Below are 24579 nucleotides of genomic sequence, written 5' to 3'. Positions count from 1 at the left end.
GACTAAAATTTTTGCCCATTCTTCATTTGCAAAATAGTTCAAGGAAATTGGGGCTTTTATAAAAGCATACCACACTTTTCAAATTATTGTTTGTAAAAAAAATAATATAATCCACTACTTGTGTTGCCCGATATCAAGAAAATCCCAATTAACAAAGTTAATGTTTGTTACTGTAACATGACAAAATGCTGAGGACTTTCAGGAAGGATGAACATTTTTGCAAGGCACTGTACATGCATGGTATTTGATTAACAGCAAACACTTTGTGATAAACTTTCACAATATGATTAAATGATTTGTAATTGCTGCGTTTTGGACGAATCAGTTCAAATTTGACCAGCGCGGCTCCCTGATCAGAAAGTGTGACGCAGTCAAACAATCATTTCTTCTCTTCCCAGACGGACTTTTCTAACTTTGTGCCTAAACATGACTCGTATCAGACAAATGCATTGTAAGCTGCAGGTGTTTTGTACATATTTTTGTAGTTTTATTGCTAATATTTGTGTTGCAGTACATCAGAATGGACTGGAGAGTTCCGTGTGCAGATTTTCTGGTCAATAATGGTTTGTTAGTCATATTTTCACAAAGCTCAGTGGGCAAACTCTGTCACGTTTTGTTTTTAGGCAACATATTTAATTTTTCCCTGTGGGCTCTGTGTGAATGTGTGTGTGAGTATGTGTGTGTGTAAATACTGCAGGGGTTTGAACATTCTGTGAATGAACAGATCTCCAGGAATGTTCTTTTTAATCTCACATGGACATTAAACCTGGTCTGTAATTGTGTTTTTATATTTCTTTAATGCTTTAAAGGATTTTACTTTCTGTATCTCTGGTGGACATAATTCCCCTTCTTGTAATTATTGCTCTTCAGATGTAGTCAAACAAACCCTGTGCATGTTTAGGTTTTGAACTTAAAACACACATTTTTAAGTTATAAGTTATCTTTTATACAAATATTGTGAACTTAATCATTTGTCTTGATGTGCTTTTAATTATTATTTTAATCATGAAGCCTGTTTTTGTGCAGTTTACTAACTGTACCTAAATTTAATGCTCTGAGCAATACAGTGTTAAAAACAAGCTGCGTTCACTCACTGCATTGTTGAATATAAAGAAACACCAAAATAATCTGAATCACTTATAACATGTGCAGTATGTGTACAGTTTGAGTTCCAGGCAAGTGTTGATATGAAAATATAGCAATAAATGTCTTTCTAAAAATGCTTTTCCTCTCTTGTGTTCCAGTATTTTAAACACATAATAAAGTCATCTGCATAGAGTATAATATAAAGTTACTTGGAATCCATAAAGTCATTTTCAAAACAGAAATGTTGTGAAGGAAGTCACTCAACACACATTTTGCAAAGAAAAATGCTTTATTTTTAGCTTGATTTGAATATTTTTATCAACCCCAGAGGCTTGACGAAGATAAACGTAAAGAAATTAGACAGAACATAAAGTGATTAGTGATGGTAATAAATAATTCTTTATGAATACATTATATATGGAGTCTCTTTTACAATAACAATAATACTTAGAAATAGCAGCTCATATATGGAAAATTTATGTGTTGATGACTTAATGCAATAACAGTAATTTCAACAAATTTTTCTACAATAATAATAATAATGCAAAAATATGCTATTATTTGAAACATGCACATTAATAAATCAGTTTCTTATTATTATTCTTCATTACTGTTGTTTTTATGTACATTTTTGTCCGTATTTGCCATGTCAAAAATAAAGCCTCATCATTCATCATAGAGTGGAAGTAGGTAAAACAACAAAACAACAACAATAAATTCACAAGGTACCAGAAAGCATGTGTACGGAAGAGGATTAAGGCTACTGGAAAAAAAGAATTCTGACTTTAATCTCAGAATCCTTAGAAAAAATATGAGATTAAAGTCAGAATTCTGACTTTTTTCTCTGAATTCTGAGGAAACATTATGAGATTAAAGTCAGAATTCTGAGATTGAATTCTCCCCCCCCCAGTGGCCCTAATCCTCTTCCGTAGACGAAAACACAATGCACGAGGGATGTTGGGTTTTTCAAAATAAAGCAAGACGGGAAAAAGTCATGTCAACATCTGGAGAAAACATAATTGGGAGGAAATCCAGAACAACTGCCAACAAAAACAGTTAACTGAGAAAGAGAATAATAAGAAAAGTACTGAATATTAATCCAGAAATAAGCCTTTTTTTTTCTTTCTAATTATTACAAACCTCCAGTGCTGTTTTCACATGATGTCAGTGTATTCATGCGGACAGCTGCCGCTCACTCTGCAGGTTTCTGCGGCGTTTTTACGTCAGCCCGCCAGCGCGACAGCGGTCATATGATGAGGAACAGCGCCGAGTGACCGCCTCTCTGAGCGGGACTCCGGGATCCAGTCCGGGCGGAGGCAGAGCAGCCGGATCGCTTCGAGGAGCAGGAGGAGGAGGAGGAGGAGGAGGAAGACCTACAGCTCCTAAAACCGGACACACACAGAGAGACACGGTAAGTTTCTGATCGACTTTAAGATCTCACACTGTTTTATCCCGTTACTTTACTCAGTAGCTCCTTTAAGGTAAAGTTTGATGTCTGAAAGTTTAGACTGCGCAGAACCAGAACCTCACACGCCTTATGGATGATTTCCTTTCACATGCTCCCTGTTGCCAATATGTCCACCAACAAGAAAAATAATGTGAAAAAAGACTTAAATTTACGATTCAAGTATCTTTTTTTTTCAGCTGTGGGACTTCAAACTACTTTAAGATGTCAGTTTGAAGGCTTTAAATTATCACGTTATTACAGAGATCCTTTAAGTGCTGTTAGTCCACAAATCAGTTTAAGAGGCCAGACTGACTGTTTTTCAAGTTATTGAACCGATGTTATGAGTATAGACAGAATACTTAACCTTACAGAAATCAAAATCTGTTTTATTTCTCTTAATCTGATTATTTTTAGTCTGCAAATGTGAATCTTTTGAGTTTATTAACAGTAAGAAAGTTTATTCTCTGTCAGTGAAAGTTTTATGTGTTTTTTGTGTTTTGGGCGAAGTAGTTAAAGGGGAAAAAGAGAAAACTGAACTGTTTAAAATCATAATGTCTGGGTCAGACGCAAAAGAAACAAAAATTGGTGTCGTGAAAAAAATCTTATCAATTCATCTTTATTTATAAGCAAATAAACTTGGATGACCTTATGATCAAATGTGCAATCTATGAAAGCATCTCAAAGTTGACAATTCAGTTCAAAAATATTTTATTTATCCTAAAGAATAATGACACCAATCTTTTCTCTCCAGACAGTCGCTTCATATCATGACTTTCATCCTTTTATATGTCTTTTGTTACCTAAAAAGAACACAGATGTGTTTTGAGAAGCTCAGCAACACAAAACAATGAAATAACAAAAATAAGGTTAAGCCAGGCAACAAAACCTCAGTTTACAATCAACTGTTTCTTCTTATCATCGCTTGGTTTTTGAGTTCATAATTGTTATTTTCATCTGCGGAGAACTCAACAGTCTCATGATGGATGTAAAATTGAGCCTAAAGAAAACGTTTTCCAGGTTTACATTAGATTAACCAAATTCAAATAACCGTTTTACCTCGAGACCTTAGAAGAAGCTCCGTTTTAAATCTGTGTTTGATATGTTTTGCTGGCACTTTCACTAAACTAACTAAAAAAGTTGATGGTTTGTCTGCATCATAGTTTTTATCTTTTAGTTCTATTCTACATAGCCAATATGCATCACTTCCTGCGATGTATGCTTCACTTCCTGTGTGGAAAATAATCCTCTGTTCTGTTTTCAGTGATGTTAGTTTTATTTCTCGTGTATTTAGCTCATTTTCTTTGAGGCCTGTTTTTCCTGTTAGCTTTCATCGTCCCCAGTAACCCTTATTGTGCCTTCAGCTGGACGTTTCACCACCTCTATGCTTCTTTCCACTCGGTTCTACATCCCTGAAATGTATTCACACTCCAGTTTGTCACTTTAAAACCTCAAAGTTTAATGTGTTTCATTGATAAATACAAAGTAGTTTATAATTGTAAGAACAGTAATAGAGGGTCTAAAAATACTTAACAAAAACAAATAAGAAAATCTAATCTTAACATACATATCTTTTATTGGCTTAATTTATCTTATCTTAGCCTTATTCAATTTATCTAATTATAGATAAGTTATACATAATAGATCTTCACTTATAATTTAAGTCAAATTATCTCATCTTTACTTATCTAACATTAATATACATAACATATCTTATATTATCTTATCTTATACTAATTTAACTTAGCTTAGCTTAACTTGACAAACCTTATCTAATCTTAACAAATTCATCTTATCCTAATTTAACTTAACTAAACTTATCTAATCTTAATTTAACATACGTTATTATCTGATCTTAACATGCATAACGTATCTTATCTTAATTTATCTTAATTTTAATAAGATATTATCTTATTTTATCTAAGCTTAGCCTAACTGAACATACCTTATTGAATTTTAACATACATATATTATCTCATATTAATTTAACTTATATTTGATTTTATCTTAACTCATATAAATTTGGCAATGTGTCTTGTTTATTTTAGCATTTTTTTCTAACTAGTTGCCAAGGAGAATTTTATCTTAATGTAGTTTTTCCACTTAATTTTCCTCCTTTAAGCTGCTTTCAGGTCTTCCTTTAGGCGTGGATTGTGCAGAATGAGGCTCTTGAGACGATCCAATATTGTTTGCAGCACAACGCCTCCTCTGTTCGAGTGTTTCTGCCTCATAGTGGCGCATTTGTGGACAAACATACTCCTGAAGCGTTATCCCATGAAGTGGGTGACGACACCCATCGCAGTCGTCATGCAGCCGGTTCATCTGGAGCTGTACAATAGTTGCCCTGTCATTAGTGCACACAGAAGGGGGCTGTTTTCATTGCGCAGCAATATTATCCTCTCAGTGCACATTCATTCTGCCGGGTGCAGCTGGAGAGGAGCGCCCAGCATGTCTGCCACTGTTCACACCGGGGCTCTGTTTTGTAAACAGCTTGCTTTGCTGTACCAGCCTGATGCATCAGTTTTCAAACTGCTCTCCCATGTAATGCCGGTCTCCGTCTAACATGCGGTGTTATTCCAGCAGGTTAGGCAGCGGCGGGATGGAGTCTCACAGACTCAGCGGCTCCACGGAGGTCCAGATGCAGAGGGGCTACGTGCTGCAGCACCGCCCTGCAGCAGCCGGCAGCCAGGAGAACCTGTTTGGAGTGAGAGTGCAGGTTCAGGGATTCAAAGGCCAGCCTTACGTGGTTCTGAACAGTTCTGGTCAGGAGATCCACAAGGACGTGTCTGTCATAACTCACCAGGCGGGTTACAACCCCGGGGTGGTGAGAAGGTCTGTGGATGAGACGCAGCGGAGGCCAAACTCTTCTTCTGGGTTTACTTATCAGAGTCAGTCTGAGATCCTGTGGCCGTACGACCCAGAAAAGAACAACCAAAGCCTCTCCAGGGCCCAACGCGCATCGCTTTCTGCTGAGTCCGCCAAACCCAGGATCCCGCTGCCTGCCGAAAGCCCTGCAGACGACCCGGCAGATCTCAACCACGACCTCACATCCTCCTCAGAGGGACACAGCGCTCCGCTGTCCCCAAACGCAGTGGACACCGACTCCATCATGTCTGTCGGCAGATTGATAAGCCAGTTCAACAGCAGCCTGCAGAGGGGACGAGGTCCGAGGAACAGGCTGGACAAAGAGGCGTGCCGGCGTTCCCGCAGCGTAGACAGCAGCCGCACTTCCAGCTCCTCTTCCTCGTCACCTTCAGCCAGCAGAGCGTCTTCCCTTAAGGGCAGCAGAGGAGAAACCCCAGCTGGGATTTATCCCCCTGGATCAGCCAGGGCGCGCCTCTTCGGCGGAGAATCCGCTCAGACAAACAGAGTCGAGGAGCGCAAGCTGAGCAAGGGAAAGCAAGAGAAAGAGACGGCAGTGCTGTCCAAACCGCCGGACAAAAGAGACGCACAGGTAAAGAGATTGTCAGTGAGCCACGCAGTTTCTTAGAAGTCAGTATTTATTGGGTGTATGTTCCCTAACCAGGTTACTCCTGATCTTCTGAAAGGACAGCAAGAGCTCTCAGCAGATCCGCCTGAAGAAGCAACAGAGCAAATACTCTTCACGTGTCTGAAGAACGGGTGAGTGCAGCGCAGGTTCTCGCTCTCACAATAGATCAGAGGGCGATTTGAATTAAAAAGGTGTGCAAAATGGAAATTATAGAGCTCAATTTAATTTATCATACAATTAATTGATTATTGCAACAAGCTTAGAAAAAAACTCAACTCGTTATTTCACTGGGAGAAGTGCTCTGTGCAGCTTTGACACACAAACTCTGAGGTGGATAAAATACCCCAAGATTTTACTCAAGAAAGAGTACTTCAACATGTTTTTACTCAAGTAAATGTAAGAAGTACCCATCCAAGAAATTACTCAAATAAGAGTAAAAAAGTATTTGGTGGAAAGTCTACTGAGTAACAGATCAAATTAGCAAACATTTAATATTTAAAAATGACATTATCTGATGGACCAAATTAAAAGTTAAGTAGATATTTTTATATTTTTAGGATGAAAATGACAATAGTTTGTATAAGTAACAAAAATAACTGAATCAGGCAAAAGAAAATGTTTCCAAATCAGTTTCTTTCAATATAACGGAGACTTACTTACATCTTCTGACAGCTAGCCCAGCTTATGATAACATTGACTAAGTTTCCTATTGGTACACTTTACCTAAAAAAAATATTTTCAGACTTTATATTTCAGTTGGCTAATGAACCCATGACCTTGGCATTATAAGTACCGTACGCTAACCAGATGAGCTAACCAGCCACACATAATGTTGAGTTTTCATCAATGTTAGAAAAACTTACATGATCTTGACAAAAGCAGTGAAATTCTAAAGGTTTTCAAAATAAACATGAAGAACAGTTTAATTTAAAGTCTCCTGCTATTTTGAAGAGTTTACCTTATGAAACACTTCATGTTTCCATTGGCCAGTGTGGGGATTGAACCCATGACCATTGTGGCGATTGAACCCATGACCTTGGCATTCTTAGCAAGAGCTCTGACCAGTTGAGCTAACCAGCCATACATAATGTTGAGTTTTCATCGATATAAGAAACACTTACATGATCTTACTACAATGAAGATTTGAGTAAAAAGCTCATATTCTATGGTTTTTCAAAATCAATGTGCATTATTATAATGGTTTAATATACAGCCTCCTGATATTTTGAAGAATTGATTTTATCAAAACTTAATATTTCAGTTGGCCAGTGTGGGGATTGAACCCATGACCTTGGCATTCTTAGCAAGAGCTCTGACCAGTTGAGCTAACCAGCCATACATAATGTTGAGTTTTCATCGATATAAGAAACACTTAAATGATCTTACGACTATGAAGATTTGAGTAAAGAGCTCATATTCTAATGTTTTTCAAAATCAATGCACATAATGGTTTAATATACAGCCTTGTGCTATTTTGAAGAATTGATTTTATTAAAACTTAATATTTCAGTTGGCCAGTGGGGGAATTGAACCCATGACCTTGGCATTATAAGTACCGTACTCTAACCAGATGAGCTAACCAGCCACACATAATGGTGAGTTTTCATCAATGTTAGAAAAACTTACATGATCTTAACAAAAGCAGTGAAATTCTAAAGATTTTCAAAATCAACATGAATTATGGTTTAATTTAAAGCCTCCTGCTATTTTGAAGAGTTGACTTTATGAAACACTTCATGTTTCCATTGGCCAGTGTGGGGATTGAACCCATGACCTTGGCTTTATGAGCACCACGCTCCAACCAACCGAGCTAACCAGCCACACGTAATCTTGTCTTCTTCAATATGAGAAAAATGTACATGATCTTACTACAATGAATATTTGAAGAAGTGCTGTTATGTTTTACAAAATGAACATGCATAAAGGTGTATTTTCCAGCAATATTTTATTTTGAAGTGTTGATTTTATTTTCCACCTTTTTTATTTTGAAGTGTTGATTTTATTTTACAACCTTTTTTATTTTGAAGTATTGATTTTATTTTCCACCTTTTTTATTTTGAAGTGTTGATTTTATTTTCCACCTTTTTTGTTTTGAAGTATTGATTTTATTTTACAACCTTTTTATTTTGAAGTGTTGATTTTATTTTCCACCCTTTTTAGTTTTGAAGTATTGTTTGTCTGAAAGACTTTAGATTTCCATTGACCAGTACGGGGATTGAACCACCTACCTCAGCGTTATCAGCGCCACACCTGTCCAGCTGAGCTAACCCCAGCTGGACAGTTTTCCTAAATACATAGTAACTCATAATGTTGAGTTTCCATGGATTTAAGAAAACTTACATGATCTTACCACAATGAAGATTTGAGTAAAGAGCTGATATGCTGTTGTTTTTCAAAATCAATGTGCATAATGGTTTAATATTCAGCCTCCTGCTATTATGAAGAATTGATTTCCTGAAGACTTTATATTTCAGTTGGTGATTGGGGAAATGAAACCATGACCTTGGCATTATAAGTATCCTACTCTGACCAGTTGTGCTAACCAGCTACACATAATGTTGAGTTTTCATCAATGTAAGAAAACTACATGATCTTACCACAATGAAGATTTGATTTCCTGAAGACTTTATATTTCAGTTGGTGATTGGGGAAATGAAACCATGACCTTGGCATTATAAGTATCCTACTCTGACCAGTTGTGCTAACCAGCTACACATAATGTTGAGTTTTCATCAATGTAAGAAAAACTTACATGATCTTACCACAATGAAGATTTGAGTAACCTTTGAAAAACTTTAGACTTTCACTGCAAGTCTTCATCATAGCAGGATGCTGTATATTAAACCATAATGCACATTGATTTTGAAAAACAATACAATACGAGCTCTTTACTCAAATCTTCAGTGCAGTAAGATCATGTGAATTTTTCTTATATTGACAAAATCGGAAGATTATGTGTGGCTGGTTAGCTCAGTTGGTCGGAGCGTGGTACTCATAAAGCCAAGGTCATGGGTTCAATCCCCACACTGGCCCGTGGAAACATAAAGTGTTTCATAAAGTCAACTCTTCAAAATAGCAAGAGGCTTTAAATTAAACCATAATTCATGCTGATTTTGAAAAACTTTAGAATTTCACTGCTTTTGTCAAGATCATGTAGGTTTTTCTAACATTGATGAAAACTCAACATTATGTATGGCTGGTTAGCTCAACTGGTCAGAGCTCTTGCTAAGAATGCCAAGGTCATGGGTTCAATCCCCACACTGGCCAATGGAAACATAAAGTGTTTCATAAGGTAAACTCTTCAAAATAGCAGGAGACTTTAAATTAAACTGATATTCATGTTTATTTTGAAAACCTTTAGAATTTCACTGCTTTTGTCAAGATCATGTAGGTTTTTCTAACATTGATGAAAACTCACCATTATGTGTGGCTGGTTAGCTCATCTGGTTAGAGTAGGGTACTTATAATGCCAAGGTCATGGGTTCAATCCCCCACTGGCCAACTGAAATATAAAATCTTCAGGAAATCAATTCTTCAAAATAGCAGAAGGCTGTATATTAAACCATTATGCACATTGATTTTGAACAGGACCAAGGAACAAAAGGTGTAGATATTTTTAACGGTAGCAAAACAATTCATCATGTTGTGATCAACTCTTGGAGCATGGTTGTGTAATGGGTATGTTTAATTTTTTTTTATTTTTTTTTAGGCAAAGTGTACCAATAGCAAACTTAGTCAATGTCATTATAAGTTGGGCTAGCTGTCAGAAGATGTAAGTAAGTCTCCATGAGAGGGAGTGTTTAAGAAAAAATACAAATTCACTGATTGAATTGTTGGTTGATAGCCTGCATATATTTAAATTTGTGCAACAAACACCAAAAGAAAGAAAAAGCTATATAAAACCTGAATGGCCATTCAGTTTGATAAATATTTGCACATTCAATAAATTGATAGAAATCCAAGCGCACATATCAAAACATCAAATCTAAATAAATAATATGAATTGTATTAACTATTTTAATACATACTGATGGTTTACATTGATCATTTATAAGCTTTAGTTATGGAAAATTCAACAACTACAGGAGTACTATAATTTAGTTAATGGACAGACTCAAGTGTGTGAGATAATGGATGAAGGGAAAACATCATTCATTATCTTATACAGCATATAAGTCAGAGACAAAAGTAGTGGATAATTTTACAGGTAAAAAAAAAATAATAATTTCCCAAGTAGGAGCAACTCTTGGAGTGTGGTTGTGCAATGTAAAAAACTTTCAACTTTAGGATACGTATGAAAGATACATAGGAGTATCCTCACCTAGACCTGTTTAGTCCCTGTCGGATATTCTTCAGAAACAAATTTACAGATGAGGAACTTTTACTGACATGTATCACGCTAGCAAGTGTTACAGAAAAAAAAATCTCTGAGTTTCAAATGTATTTAAAACAACATTTCCTATTTTGGAGAAAGCATGAAGCAGTCGGAAGATCAGTGTTGATTCAGCAGCAGGAAAGAAACTAGATATTGAAAGTTCTAGTTATTGTAGAGAAATTGGCAAAAATATCTACTCACAAGACATTCAAAGAACTTCGTACAATTAAAATAAGCAAAAATATCCAGGCAGAGATTTGAAACTTAGGCCTTAGAGGGTTAAAGAAATGTTTTTTACACCTCTGTTCTTCCTCAGATTTAATTTTTAGACACCAATTTGTTAGTAGAAACATCAAACTATTTACTCCATAACAAATCAATATCAGAGTTCAAAAATATTAATACTGATCCACAGATTAATTATTTTACTTGTAAAGAATTTTATATATTTTTTTCCCCCCTATGAAAATGTGTTTTGGAAATGTTTTTTCCGGCATCGTTTAGTGATGATGAGTTAGTGGTTTCACAGCTACGTTCCTGCAGGAATCTGGCTGCTGTTCCAGCTGTGTGAACTCAAAACTCCCAGTAGTCAGGAATGCAAAGCATGACCACGGCTTCACTGATAAAATAACTGCTTCTTCTGGAAAATATTAAACATCCACCAGCTCCTGCTTCGTACCAGAGGAGAAAAATACATTCAAGCAGAACTCCTGCTCTCCTCTGGAAGCTGGCAGCGAATTTGAAACTTTATCTTTTCAAACAAAAAACTGTGGAGTTTCAGAACGGTGCGTCCTGTTTTTCCAGGACTGCAGATGATGACCCCACGACCCAAAGTAAAGTCAAACTGCTGCTCGACAACATCAGCGAACTCAAGTCCAAGGCTGTGGACAGTGTGGAGGAGGAGGAGGAGGAGAAAGTGAGATGTTTACCAACATGGATCTGCAGGATTTATGGAGGTGACATTGTGTTAATTAGATTTTTGTTTCTCTGCAGGCCTCTGCAACAGGAATAAAAGCGTTGCAGGAGAAACAGGCAGCTCTGGAGAAAGAAGTCGCACATCTCAAGCAAAAACTTGGCATTGAGATTAAGGTGCAGAACAATCCATCACCTCGTGTTTCTGTGGTTATTCTGTCTTTAATGCTTTGTTGTTTTTATTGAATTTACAGAATGAAATGACTTTAGCCAAAGCTTTTGAGAAAGCGAGAACGGAGAAGAAGAAACTTCAGGAAGAGTTGAACAAAAGTCAGACGGAGCTTCGCAAACTGAGAGAGAAACTGACGGAAATCGATGCAGAGCTTCAGTCCACCAAACAGGAGTAAGGATCCAACAAAGTTTAAAGCTTCTGTTTGCTTTTAAATGGTTTCTTCAAACTTATGTTGTAATGTAGTTTCCTATATAGTAACTTCCACCTGGTCATTAAGCCTACACTAATACTTTTGGACATTTAAATAAACAGTTTGAAATGTGAAAAAAAGGAAAACATTTCTCCTAAAATGTCAACATTTTATTGAATTTTTCCACATTTTGTCACATTACAACCACAAACTTCAACACATTTTATTCAGTTTTCATGTGATAGGCAACCAGAAATTGCTTTATAATCGTGAAGTAGAGGTAGCTAGATGTTTTTATAAATATAAATCTGAATAAAGTGATATGTTGATAAGTTTTTTTGTTTTTGAATTTTTTATATTTAGATGTTTTTTCAGAGCGCGCAGGGCAGCCATCTTGTTTTACAGCTTCTACTTATCTGGATTTTGAATTCATAAAAACTCTACAATAGCATACTAGGAACAGGCCAAGAGTTTTTAATTTATTTTTATGTGAGAATAAATTCATAATATTACAGGAATACAATGAGGATAGGAGAATAAAGTAATAATGTTATGAAAACCTAGAGGCAATACTTAATATTTTAACACAGCATGAAATTATTATCAGTAGCAGGATTTTGAAACACTCATGTTTCAAAATCACGTTTCAAAGTAAAAACTTCAAGAACTGAGCTGGTCACGTCAGATTCTGATAATTAAGCTTTTTTTTCTCATTAAAACAATTTTTTTATTTTGTAGTTTTAAGATTTTTTTTCTTCTTCTAACATTCTGACAAAAAAAAAAAATTCAGGCGTGCTGTGGTGGCGTAGGGGATAGCGCGACCCACATTTGGAGGCCTTGAGTCCTCGACGCAGGTTCGATTCCTGGACCCGGAGACATTTGCCGCATGTCTTCCCCCCTCATATAAGAGACAGTGGAGCCCACAAAAAGACCCCCTCGTGGGAAATAAATAAACATTTTCATATCCTGGCTCTTATACGTCATCATACAACTCGCAGAAGGGATGATTAAAAAATCAAAGCCACTTTTCAAAAACATTGTGTACAATTTATTTTTTTTTAAAAGAAAGCAACTAAAAAAATAAATAAATAAAAATAAAATAAATTGATGAAAATCAAAAATCACATCTGGTGTGCAACAAAATCAGATCCAAGGCTTTAACATTGATTTAACATTGATGAGAGAAACTACCAGGTAATTTTGGAGGGAAAAACAAACACAAGGACACAGCAAACATCTGGCAAGAAAAACTGCTTGATGAGATCACGTTTAACTTTTTTGGCACACATGTAGGATGATAAATGTGGTGGAAAACTAACAAAAACCATCTATGGGCATCACTGAACTCATCACTCCACTGCAAAACATGGCGGTGGCAGTATAATGATATGGAGATGCTTTATTTCAGCAGGGGAACTAGTCAGAATTTGAGACAGCCACAAAAACACTAGCTGAGAGGAATTTAAAAAAAGCTTTTCAGATTAAAACAAATATTGATACAGTGCTCCGTTTTGGTCCGTCATTCACATACAATCTACTGAAGTTTGTGAAAACGTGGAAAAGTTCAAAAGGTGCAACACACTGTATGAAAGCAAAGCCCTTCCTCTGTGTTTGTCATTTCTTTAGACTGACTCAGATGAAGGCAGAAAGAGAAAGAGCTAAAGCGGAGATGAAAGACCTCCAGCAACAACTCTCCGAGATGCACGACGAGTTGGACCGCGCCAAGAAGACCGACGTGATAAATACGGAGAAAGAGGTTCTTCTTCAGGTGAGCCAGACCACATGAGTAAGGAACTGGTTTCTCCACTGACCTCTGACCTCTTTTTTTAATGATGGGTGTGTGTCAGGACTTGGCACAGATGCGTGTGGACTTTCAGGAGATGCTGCAGGTGAAAGAGGAGCAGGAGGAGGCGCTGCACCACCGGGAGATGGAGCTGAGTGCCCTGAAGGGGGCGCTCAAAGAGGAGGTGGAGAATCATGATAAATACATCGCTGCTCTGAAGGAAGAATATGAACTGGAGCTCGAGAAGCTGCTGGTTGACTTGCAGCAAGCAAAGGAGGTGAGAGAAACTTTCACTAAGGTACAACTGTAATGTACGGAGGCCCCTAAGGGACATGGGGGATTTCTTTTTCATTTCATTACTTTATTTTTGAATGACTTTATTCTTGTAATATTATGACTTTATTCTCGTGATATTATGACTTCATTCTTTAGATATTATGACTTTTTTTGGTATTATTTAGACTTTATTTTCATATGACTTTATTCTCCTAAAATTATAATTTTATTCTTGTGATATTATAACTTTATTATTGTATAATTTGGACTTATTTTCATATGACTTTCTCAAAAAAATTATGACTTTATTCTCATAACATTTCGACTTTATTCTCTTATGACTTTATTCTGGTAATGTTATGATTTTGTTTCTGAATAATACAACTTCATTCTTCTTATAGTATGATTTAATTATTGAAATATTCTGATTATTTTTGTATTATTTAAACTGTATTTTCATACACCTCTGTTCTTGTATATTATGACATTATTCTCAAAATATTGCAACTTTTTTCTCGTATTATTTAGACTGTATTTTTGTAGGATTTTCTTGTAAAATTATGACTATTCTCGTAATATTATGACTTTATACTCATAATTTCACTTTATAGTATAATTTTTCTTAGTATGATCCTAATACTCTGTCGTATGCTATAGGGGGTTCCATAATAATTAGATTTATTTTAGCTTTATTTTCCATTTTGCCTTTCAGAGCAATGCCTACTTGGGACAGGAAGTGGCTCAGGTGGAGGAGGAGAAAGGTGCAGCTAAGGTGCAGCTGAAGGAACTGATCCAGGAGAGAGACAACCTGAAAGGAAAAGTCCGAGAGCTGAGCAACAAGGTGGAACAACTGAATCAGGCCGTCCAGGAGTTTAAAACCACAGAGAGGATGATGGAGCAGAGAACGAAGCAGCTGGAGGTGAGAGGATGAAAAGGCAGAAACAGATGTTTCTAGATTATCTTAATCTCACTTCCTGTTTCCCCCCCTCCCTCAGAGGGAAAAGAACCAGGTGGAGGAAATGCTGGAGGATGTGAGGAGGAGCGAGGAAGAGCTGTGTCAGTCTAACCAGTCTCTGCTTTCCCGCTTGGAAGATGTGCAGGTTATAAGAGCAAAATGTCTTGTAAAAGTATCCACACTCTTTCAACTTTTTAAAAACAATTCTTCATGTTACAACTTGAGCTGAAACGATTAATGGATTAATCGTGATGATTGAAATAACTAATTTAGTAAGCGATTAATTGCTAAATGGAAGATTCAGACTCAAAAAAAGGTAATTTGCTGACAGAACAACATATGTACTCAGAGCAGTAATTAAGCCAAAATTGTGCAAAAAATAAATATCCTCAGATGAAAAATAAAAAACACTCAAGTCACAATTTTAACTTCGCCTGGTTCAAATTATGTAAAACAAATGTCTTACTTAGCATCTTTTTCTATTATTTTTTTAATCAGTTAACCCAGAAATTACTGAACAGATTAGCCCTAAACTGGGTTGATGTTAGGTGAAAAAAAGAAATGGTTGAGTTTCTGTTAGAAGTTTTTTTTTTTTGCTGCTGATCCTAATTATCAGCTGATCCTAATGATTCAGTTCTGTTTAAAAACGGAACTGAATCATTTTTAATCAGCATCATTTAATGTATTTGTAATATTGTGTAAAAAAAGGCTAAAAATATGCAAATTGACCAATATTTCTTTTAATCAATTAGTCATCTAAATAATAGACAGATTAATCAATAACTAAAATAATCATTAGATGCAACTTGAGTTACAACTTCTGATTTTAATGTTCTCCATTGTAATTTTATGTAATTTACATAAAATCCCCAACAAATGCAATATTATTAGTGGTTGCAACATGACAAATGTCGAAAAGCTGCAGCGATCTGACAATAAATATGATTTTCAGTCATATCTAGATTTCAAATTATGATCCGTGAACTCCTGTCTGTTCCCGCTTCAGAGTAAGCTGACCAAATTAAACCATGAACACAAGGACTTAAAGGAAAAGCTCAAAGAAGAGAGGAAGCAAGTTGAAGAGCTGTGGAAAATCAAAGCAGAGCTAGAAGATGAGAGGAGGATGCAGGACAGGGCGATGGAGCAACTGCAGAGAAAGGTGAGAGGGACGAAGTCCTCTGCTTTTAGAAATATAGGAACAGAAATATGCATGAAGTCACATGAGGTCAGCAGATAATTATGTGCTTACAAAAGTCCAAATATCCTTAAACTGAGGTGAGTGGTGTGCTTATCTGGCTGCTTAGATGAACACCATCATGGAGGAGTGCGAGGCGTCCACAGATGTGCTTCAGCACCAGGTCGACGAGGCCAGAGAGAGGAGTCAGAGGGAGCTGACCGAGCTGCGCAGACAGCTGCAGGAAAAGGGAGCAGAGCTGGAGAAATCCAGACAGGCAGCCAAAAAACTGCAGGAAGAGGTGTGGCACACATTGTGCAGCATTCAGCAATATGTTAGTCTTAGTCAGCAGGATGATGAGTCAAAGGCAGGGCGGAGAGATTAAACTTATCTTGTTTCAGGTTTTTTGATTAGAAAAAAATGACTCAGATTGAGTTCATCTGTCTGATCCCACCCAAAAAGAAATTAAAGTTTGATTCTTCTTCCTTTGGCTGTTCTCCGGCCAGCTGCTTCCTCTGGAGGAGGATCTGCGGAGGTGTCACAGGGAGCAGCAGGAGGCCCAGCTGAGAGGCCGGCAGCTGGAGCAGCGGGTGGAGGAGCTGGAGCAGAAGAATGCAGTCGTGTTGGAGGACCGGGAGCGCCAGGCTAAACTCATGGAGGTATAGTTTTCACTAATGAAGAGCGGCAATAGCACAGATACAGATAAAGTGTTACTGTGTTAGAATCTGTTTGTCAAGTTACTCGGTAACAGTAATTAGTTACTTTACTGATCACTTAACATAGTTACGTTTCAAAAACTTGTAAGCAGTACATAGTTATCATGTAACGTGCAACTTTGGCTACGTTCACACTGCAGCCTTAAGCGACCCATTTCCGATTTACTTTTTATTTTTTGCCTTAATGCCATCTGTATTTGATCTTTTCATGACAGTTTGAACAACACAGATCTTTTTTTTTCTTCAAATGCGGGCCAGGCGACTTCAATTTGTGGTTCCAAATCCTATAAGTACCTGATCTTTTCAAATGTGGCCTGAGTGTGAACGTCATTGATACTCGACAAACGTCACTATTCTGCGCCCTGATACGGGCAAGCGACAAGAAAAACAACCATAGCGGACTGTACTGATGATTAAATTGTTAATGTGCTGCTCCGGTTGGATAACAACTTTAAAAATGTAAGACATGCTCCACCATTAGCATCCATGTTTACTTCCGAAAACACTGAGCACTACTTCTTCTTCTACTACTTATTTTTATGGCGGTTGGCCAAACACTACTGCGCCCTCTACTGCGCATGCGGGATACTTTCGGCTCAATTGCAGGTTATGAAGTTATTTTTTTGCTTTAACTTGTATCTGTTTTAGTATACCTCAAATGACAAGTCTTTTTTTAATTTCCAAATGTTTTTCCACTCCACCTTCCTCACCAAAAGCACAGCCTTGGTAAACAATGGCAGCAACTCAGCACTGTTTGTTCTGCTGATGACAAAACATAACATTTGAGTGTTGACACTGCGTATCAGTTCAGGAGCCTGGTGTTTACAGTAAAAAGTTATCAGACCTGTCCGGGTGTTTTTAGGGATCCTCCTACCTCCTCATCCCTGCCTTCACCGCTCAAACACTTCCTGCAAAAGAACAAAAAAAAAGTCTGAAGAGGCTGCAGTCTGTAGTTACTGCCTTTTAATGCCTTTAATGCTTAGTTTACAATAAAATAATGTTTTTACAAGCATTACAAAAAAAGACAACATGAAATACCTTAAAACACAAACAAAATCAAAACACAAAAATATAAATTTAACTACCGCAACACTGCAAAAACACAAAATCTAAGTATTTTGTCTAGTGCAAATATCTTAATATACTTGGAATAAGATAAAACTAACTTACAAGCAACTTTTCATCAAGATAAAGGAGCTTTTTTATTTACAACAATACTATATTCCTATAAGTGAAATAATCTGCCAGGGAATCTAGAATTTTTTATCAATACCAAGGAATTATTTGCTTAAAACAAGCTTCTTTATCTTGCTGAAAAGTTATTTTTATTGTTTTAATTCAAGTGTGCTAAAATATTTGCAAAAGAAACTAGACAAAACCATCCATGATTGACACTGAAGTATGAAATTTATGTTGGTTCTAAAGTGACATTCGAGTACACAGCAAATCCAGCAGGTCTAAATTAACTCTGTCAGATTTGATTTCAACACTTTTAACGTGTCTATATGGGTCCACACCAGAAAGTGTTAAATTAACTCTTTTTGGAGAGTTGGTATCTTAACTCTAAGTGTCAAATATCAAATCTGCTGGAGTTAATCATTTAACACTTACTAACACTAATCAGTGTTAGATCTTAATATTAACTCTGAGTATTTTTTAACTTCATAAGAGTTATTTGTAATTCATACTAAATAGGTATTTATTGTTTTGAACATTTTCAAAAGATTCCTATAAGAATTGTTAGTATATAATGTCAACAAATGTTTTCTATATGCTTTTTTACTTATACTTTACATATATGAAGAAATACCATTGCATATAAGTTTTTGTATGTGAAGTATGTATTTTGGAAAGAAAAATTATGGCTTTTTATATGTTTTGTGTATTTTGATTTTATTTTATGCATTTGGTGTACCTCAAATTATAGCAATATTTCTGCTCATTTTAGACCATTGCGATGTTGTTTCTCAGTCTCTGCTTTTTCTAATCTGATTCCTAATTTCTGAAGGATCTTTTAAAATAAAAAGCTCTTTATGCTGTTTCTTTTTCTCTGAGGACCGAATCAGGCGGCTGGAGGAAGATCTTAACGATGAGCGCAGCGGTTCAGATCGCCTGATGGAGCGATTAGACAAAACTAAAGAACAGGCAGGTTTACTTTTTCAGCATTTACTCTATGGTAATGTATATAAATGTCCTTATTTTATCTTTTAGATGTTACCGTATGCTGCCTGTCTGAAGTACAAAGTTCCACCCCACATCTGTTTTCATTATAAGCAGATGTAGTTCTCAGATTTCCCCTCTAAAACAATGGGAACTGCTGATTTGTGTGACTGGCGTGGCGGTTTCTCCCAGCTGGGTTTCTGGGCATTGTGACACAATTTCTGATGTTTTTGCAAAAGATTCACATCTTCAGCCTGCCTGTAAAGTAGGCCGTGATGTTTCTGGAGCTAAGGGCTGCAAACTAATTGACACACAAGTCTATTTTTGGGTGGAGTGTAAAAAGCAAAACAAAAAAAAAGACACAGCTAACCACTGTGAGAAGCTATTCACACTCCCTTCAGTGGGCCTCTGGATGTTATTAGTGATGAGTTTGATGTTCCTGCTGAAACCAGACCAGATTTACTCTACAGTGTCTCCTGTCTTGTAATAACAAACGACTGCGTTTTCTATCAGTATTGAAGTTAAAAACACATAAGGCACAGTTTCATATTACATATTGTGGCAAGGAGTAATAATTACTGTTGTCCTTCCATAATTGCAAGCCTGCTTGTTTTCATTTTGATCTAATCTGTCGAGACTTTCTGTAACAGAGGAACACAAAGTAGCATGTGACACCAAAATAAAAGTGTCTGTTTTAACTTCGGACATTGCTAGTAGAACAGTTTGATTTAAAAATAATTAGGCTTTTTTTTTTTTATAGAGCTTGCTGAGTCGGTAGGGAAACAATAAATCTTACAAGCTGAAATTGTGATTAAGAGACTGACTATAAAGTATTTATTTATGCACAAAGACACAAAAAGTGCTGTGAAAAATGGTTTGCCCTTTTATAAATTTCTGGTCTTTTGGAAGTGGACCTGCCTCACATTTTCCTCCAGGATTTTCTGACAGAGACCAGAACGCAGGACACTGCATATGAAAAATAAAAATTATGTCTCTTCTGTTTGTTTGTGACAGATGGATCAGATGAGGAGTGAACTGCTGCAGGAACGAGCTGCCAGGCAGGATGTGGAGTGTGACAAGATGAGCCTGGAGAGACAGGTCAATTGAGTCGTCACACTGCAACATTAATCAGATTTACCATGCAGCAAGACCTCACCTTGTCTCAAAATGTCTCAGTGCAAAACACTAAATCTTACCAAGACAAAACTAACTTACAAGTAGTTTTTCAAGTAGATACAGGAGCTTGTTTTAATTCAATAATTCTTGAATTCGGCATATAACTTTGGATGAATGTCTATTTTTAAAGAACTACCATATTATTTAGTTTTTAAAATAAAGAAAAACATACAATTTTCTAACAATAAGTTAGCTAATTATGATATTTGTGAAAATCAACACATTAAAAAAAAGAAACCCAAAGTGTAAAATCTAGAGAAGAAGAAAGGAATTAAAAAATTATTACAGCTGATTTAGTGGAAATTAAAAAAAGAAAGCATCTAAATCTGACTCTTTTTTTTTTTACTTTATTTATTTCCATGAATAACAGCAACAAATATAAGTGTGTATGTATCAGAAGATTAACCAGGGGGAGCAAAAATTAAAACATAATAATCAGAAGAAAATGACACAGTACTCTTGCACAAAGAAAACAATTATACAAACTGTGACATATGTGCCACAGAGCCTCACGTTAAAGTAATTTAAGACAACAGATCTTCCACAATAAAAAGCCCATATTGTCATTTTTACTTTTTGATTAATTGAAAGTCTAATTGTAAGCAAATATTGCTTAAGTTCATTCAACAAAAACAGAGAAACCTGGTTTTATCCTAAAAAAATTTGCATTGAAATTTAGTTTTGTTAAACATTTGGTATTACAATATTTGAAAAAAAAAAAAAAAAAAAAAAAAACATGAGTTGTTTCTTTATCATTTTTGGTTGAAGTTATTAGCGGTGCTTGTGGAAGGTCCAAAGAACCACCTTTGTTTGTGGAGTCACAGGTTGCAGATCCCTGGTGTAACCACTGCTTCGCTTTGAGTGAGGAGTGACGCCAGTTATGCAGGAAGACTCCATTTTAACGTTGGAGGGGTGAAAGGTCAGCTGGCTGGCAATGCTAATGCTTTGGAATAGCTTCAAATATTAACACTGATAGTGCTGGATCCAAAGAACTATAATGGAAAGATAATTAGATAAAAAGAATGAGAGAAAGAAAGAAAGACAGAGCTAGCTTGTTAAGCTAGAGCTAGCTAGTTAGATAATCAGCTCTGAGGATGAGTAAGGAAATTGAACCTAGCTCACTCACTAGGTAGCAAAAATCAGTTAAATAGGACCTGGTCTAACAATATGAAGTAGGCTCAAACACACAAAATGTTTTGAATATAAAAAACTTAACAACAGAACAGTCTATAAGTTTAGTTGGCTGCTAGCTAACGCTGATACTAGAATTCAACTGTTACCTCCTAGAGTTACCCAGTTATTAGTTGTAGAGGGAAATGAAACATCCTAACTATTGTTTTTGGCAAAGGTCAAAGAGAATTTGAGGCCAGACTGTTGAAGCTGGAAAAATAATTTTCTAAACCAGTGGTGTCCAAACTGTTTTCCCTGAGGGGGTCAAAGCTGGCAAATTTAAACTACTGGCAAGCAACAAAATTCATTACATTAAAAATGAAAAAAAAAAAATGTTTCTTGTGATTTCTTTTATTTTTATTTACCCAACAATCATAGCTTTTCATAAATCTTTATATCACTAAAGATCCATAACATTAAGAAATAAACTATTTTCATTTTTGGGGGGTAATAAATTGTTTTATATTTTAACATTTTTCCCACTCTTGACTTATAAAATCACTTCAAGGACCCACAAATGGACCCCATTCTCTGTAAAGTGTGTCCACTTTGAGGACACACTTTGGACATGCCTGATCTAAACCATGCTTTATAAAAAAGTAAAGTTTGCATTCATTACATGATGTATCCACAATCTGGTAATTGTAAGTATTCTCTGCTAATGTCAAACTGTATGTGGAAATATTCTTACCATTGTTGTGTTTAAGCATTGTGTAATATAAAAGTCTGATGACATTGCAAAAAAAACCCAATTTGATTTAGTTTTAGAGAAAATGTCTGTTTACAAATTGAAATTCAAGGTTTAAATTTTTTATTAATGAAAACAAAAAGTATAACAGTCACAGAGAGATAAATGAATAAAATCATAGCAGGTTCTGAGCTTCAAATTTAATTAATTGATTCCTGTTTTCAGAATAAAGACCTGAAGAGCAGGCTCAGTCACCTGGAAGGATCCCAGAGAACAAACCAGGATTCACTCGTCTCCAAACTTAACAGCCGAATCCAAGAGCTGGAGGAGAGGCTGCAAGGGGAAGAGAGGTCAGAACATTCTGCACAAATACTACAGAACATTTATCATTCTCTCAAACGTACGCTAATTATGAGTTTATCAGTCTGTGGTTTTGTGGAAAAAAATTCTGTAAGATACAACGCTCTGGAAAAAGAACCTGTAGACATTTTAGGACATTTAAAACACAAACTTGGTCACATTTTGCTGGAAGAAACACAAATTTCTTTATAGCTTCTATTGCAAATATCTCAGCACACTTCAAATAAGACTAAACTAAATTACAAGTAACTATTCAGCCAGATAAAGGAGCTTGTTTTAAGTCAACTACTCCTTAATAATTCTTTAAAAGTTCCACTGGCAGATTATTTCACTCAAGACGTTTTTCCCATGTGAAAAGTAAAATAATCTGCCAGAGAACCAACATTATTAAGGAATTATTGATTTCATATGACTGAAAAACATATTACTACATAAGTGTTTCATAATGGTGGATATTGACAATTATTGATTAGTTTTTTGTTTTCTGAATCTGAAATGCTACCAAACTGCTGATGTGACATTTCCTGATTCATCTACAGCTTCTCTTCACGCCATTTTTAAAAGTTTTTAAGTGGTCGTGAGACTTAGTGGAAAAACCTTAAACTGTTGCTGCTAGGTAACTAAAGAGTGAGTGAGTTGCTAGGTAACCAAAGAGTGAGTGAGTTGCTAGGTAACCAAAGAGTGAGTGAGTTGCTAGGTAACCAAAGAGCGAGTCAGTCAGTTGATTCCACCAACCTAGCTCAGCTGGCAAAGGGTTGGGCATTTATCGTATGATTTATCATTTATCCAGAACAATTTCTTGTCATAAGATTTTTGAGTTAAAGCTATCTTAGTAAGTTTTAAGACAGCTTTTATTGTTGTTGTGTTTTTTTATTTTCCACAAAAGCATCAATAACTATCAGTAAATATGATTAAATAAAGTCTCTCTCTGCAGTCTAGTGAGATAACTCACACTTAAGTAAGTGACATCCTGAAGAATCCTATTTCAAATAGGAATGTTTTTCAAAAGCAGTATTTGTGCTTGTGATGCTATGAATACTGTGCACAACTTAAAGAAGAACTAATATTGCTTTTTATTATAACAGTAAAAGAAAATTCCACTGTAAACTGTAAGTCTGTCACCCACTCCTTGTTGAGGGGCGAAAGCCTTCCCTCTGCCTACATCTCCCAGAATGCTGTGTGGTTCTGGAATATTCCACCAGACGTATTATCTACTGATCCTGATCTATCGCAGTATAAATTTATTGATTTATTGTCCACCCCTGCTTCTGTATTGTGCTGAAAAGTTACTTGTAATTTAGTTTTTCCTTATTTCAAGTGCAATACGATAATCGCATGAGAAACTAGACCAGAAATACTTGGTAAGAATTTGTGTTTTTGCTGCTACAGTCTCCAGATTTTTATTTGTAAAAAAAAGGAAGATGTATTACGTGTGGTTTTTATTCCATTTAACAATTTTGCACTACTTTGTGTTACATAAAATGTGATAGATAAACACATTTTATGTGTTAGACGAGAAAAGCCTAGATGAGCTTTCCTCATCTAAGAAAATGAGGAAAGCTGGAGGGACATTAATACCTCTGCACGGTTCTGTGCTTGCTGGTCTGTTAAGCCCTTGGATCATTTTCTCTGGTGTCCCACCAGTATCACTCATCAGCTAAGGGTTTGGTCACACACGGCTGCAGCAGCAATGTGATCTTTTCACGGTTTATCTCTAAGGGAAAACAACAACCTGCAACAGGTGAACCGCAAACTGGAGCGCAAAGTGAAGGAGATGAAAATACAGGCGGACGAGGAGCACATCAACCTGCAGAGCCAAATGGACCAGGTAGGAAAGCCCAATCCTTTAAGGGAGAGATCGAGAAGGAAATGGCCGCCACTTGGCGTACTGAGAATGTTACTTGGTTAAACTTGGCAGCTGACTCAACGGTTGAAGACGGCGAAGAGGCAGATGGATGAGGCGGAGGAGGAGATTGAGCGTTTGGAGCACACTAAAAAGAAGCTGCAGAGGGAAGTGGACGAGCAGATGGAGGCCAACGAGCAGCTTCACGGCCAGCTGAATACTCTGCGCAACGAGATGAGGTGACGCTCCTGCTTTCATATGTCCGAAATCATCTCTTAACTCTCCTAATTTCACTTTTTGTGTCATTTACTAGGCGTAAGAAGAAGTCTCCTCCCTTCATGAAGCTTGTGGAGGAAGATCTGAACGACACGGATGATTTTGGTTCTGATTGATGGATCAAAGTGATTTAAAAAAATTCTGGACTTTATAAAGAAGTATTGTTCTTACTGTGAATATACAGTACAGTTAACAACTCAGGTGTGAATTATCCTTTTCTAACTACTAATGGCGCTTTGTCAGTGCTGACCTCTTTTATAACAGCATTTACTA

At 36.4% G+C, this 24579-nt stretch overlaps 1 protein-coding gene across 3 annotated transcripts; it reads left to right on the top strand.

Moving 5' to 3' along the window:
- Window positions 1–2342: 2342 nt before the first annotated feature.
- LOC122834969 (cingulin-like protein 1) lies at window positions 2343–24437 on the top strand. 3 transcript variants are annotated; one of them, XM_044123569.1, is made up of 19 exons: window positions 2343–2497; window positions 5114–5984; window positions 6057–6151; window positions 11200–11311; window positions 11389–11484; window positions 11562–11710; window positions 13356–13497; window positions 13577–13789; window positions 14501–14707; window positions 14784–14888; window positions 15750–15902; window positions 16048–16218; window positions 16424–16576; window positions 18689–18778; window positions 19808–19891; window positions 22053–22177; window positions 23907–24015; window positions 24106–24269; window positions 24344–24437. In XM_044123569.1, exons 2-19 carry the CDS (start codon window positions 5130–5132, stop codon window positions 24420–24422), a joined length of 3102 nt encoding a protein of 1033 aa, XP_043979504.1. In that variant the 5' UTR covers window positions 2343–2497; window positions 5114–5129; the 3' UTR covers window positions 24423–24437. The 3 variants fall into 3 exon arrangements, with proteins under 3 accessions (XP_043979504.1, XP_043979505.1, XP_043979503.1); XM_044123570.1 differs by having other exon boundaries at window positions 2349–2497; window positions 5111–5984; window positions 6084–6151; XM_044123568.1 differs by having other exon boundaries at window positions 2349–2497; window positions 5111–5984.
- The last annotated feature ends 142 nt before the right edge of the window (window positions 24438–24579 follow it).

Source organism: Gambusia affinis, linkage group LG08, assembly GCF_019740435.1.
Source record: "Gambusia affinis linkage group LG08, SWU_Gaff_1.0, whole genome shotgun sequence".
Lineage (NCBI taxonomy): Eukaryota > Metazoa > Chordata > Actinopteri > Cyprinodontiformes > Poeciliidae > Gambusia > Gambusia affinis.
Note: the sequence above shows the minus strand (reverse complement) of the source record. Positions and strands in the feature narration are given on the sequence as shown.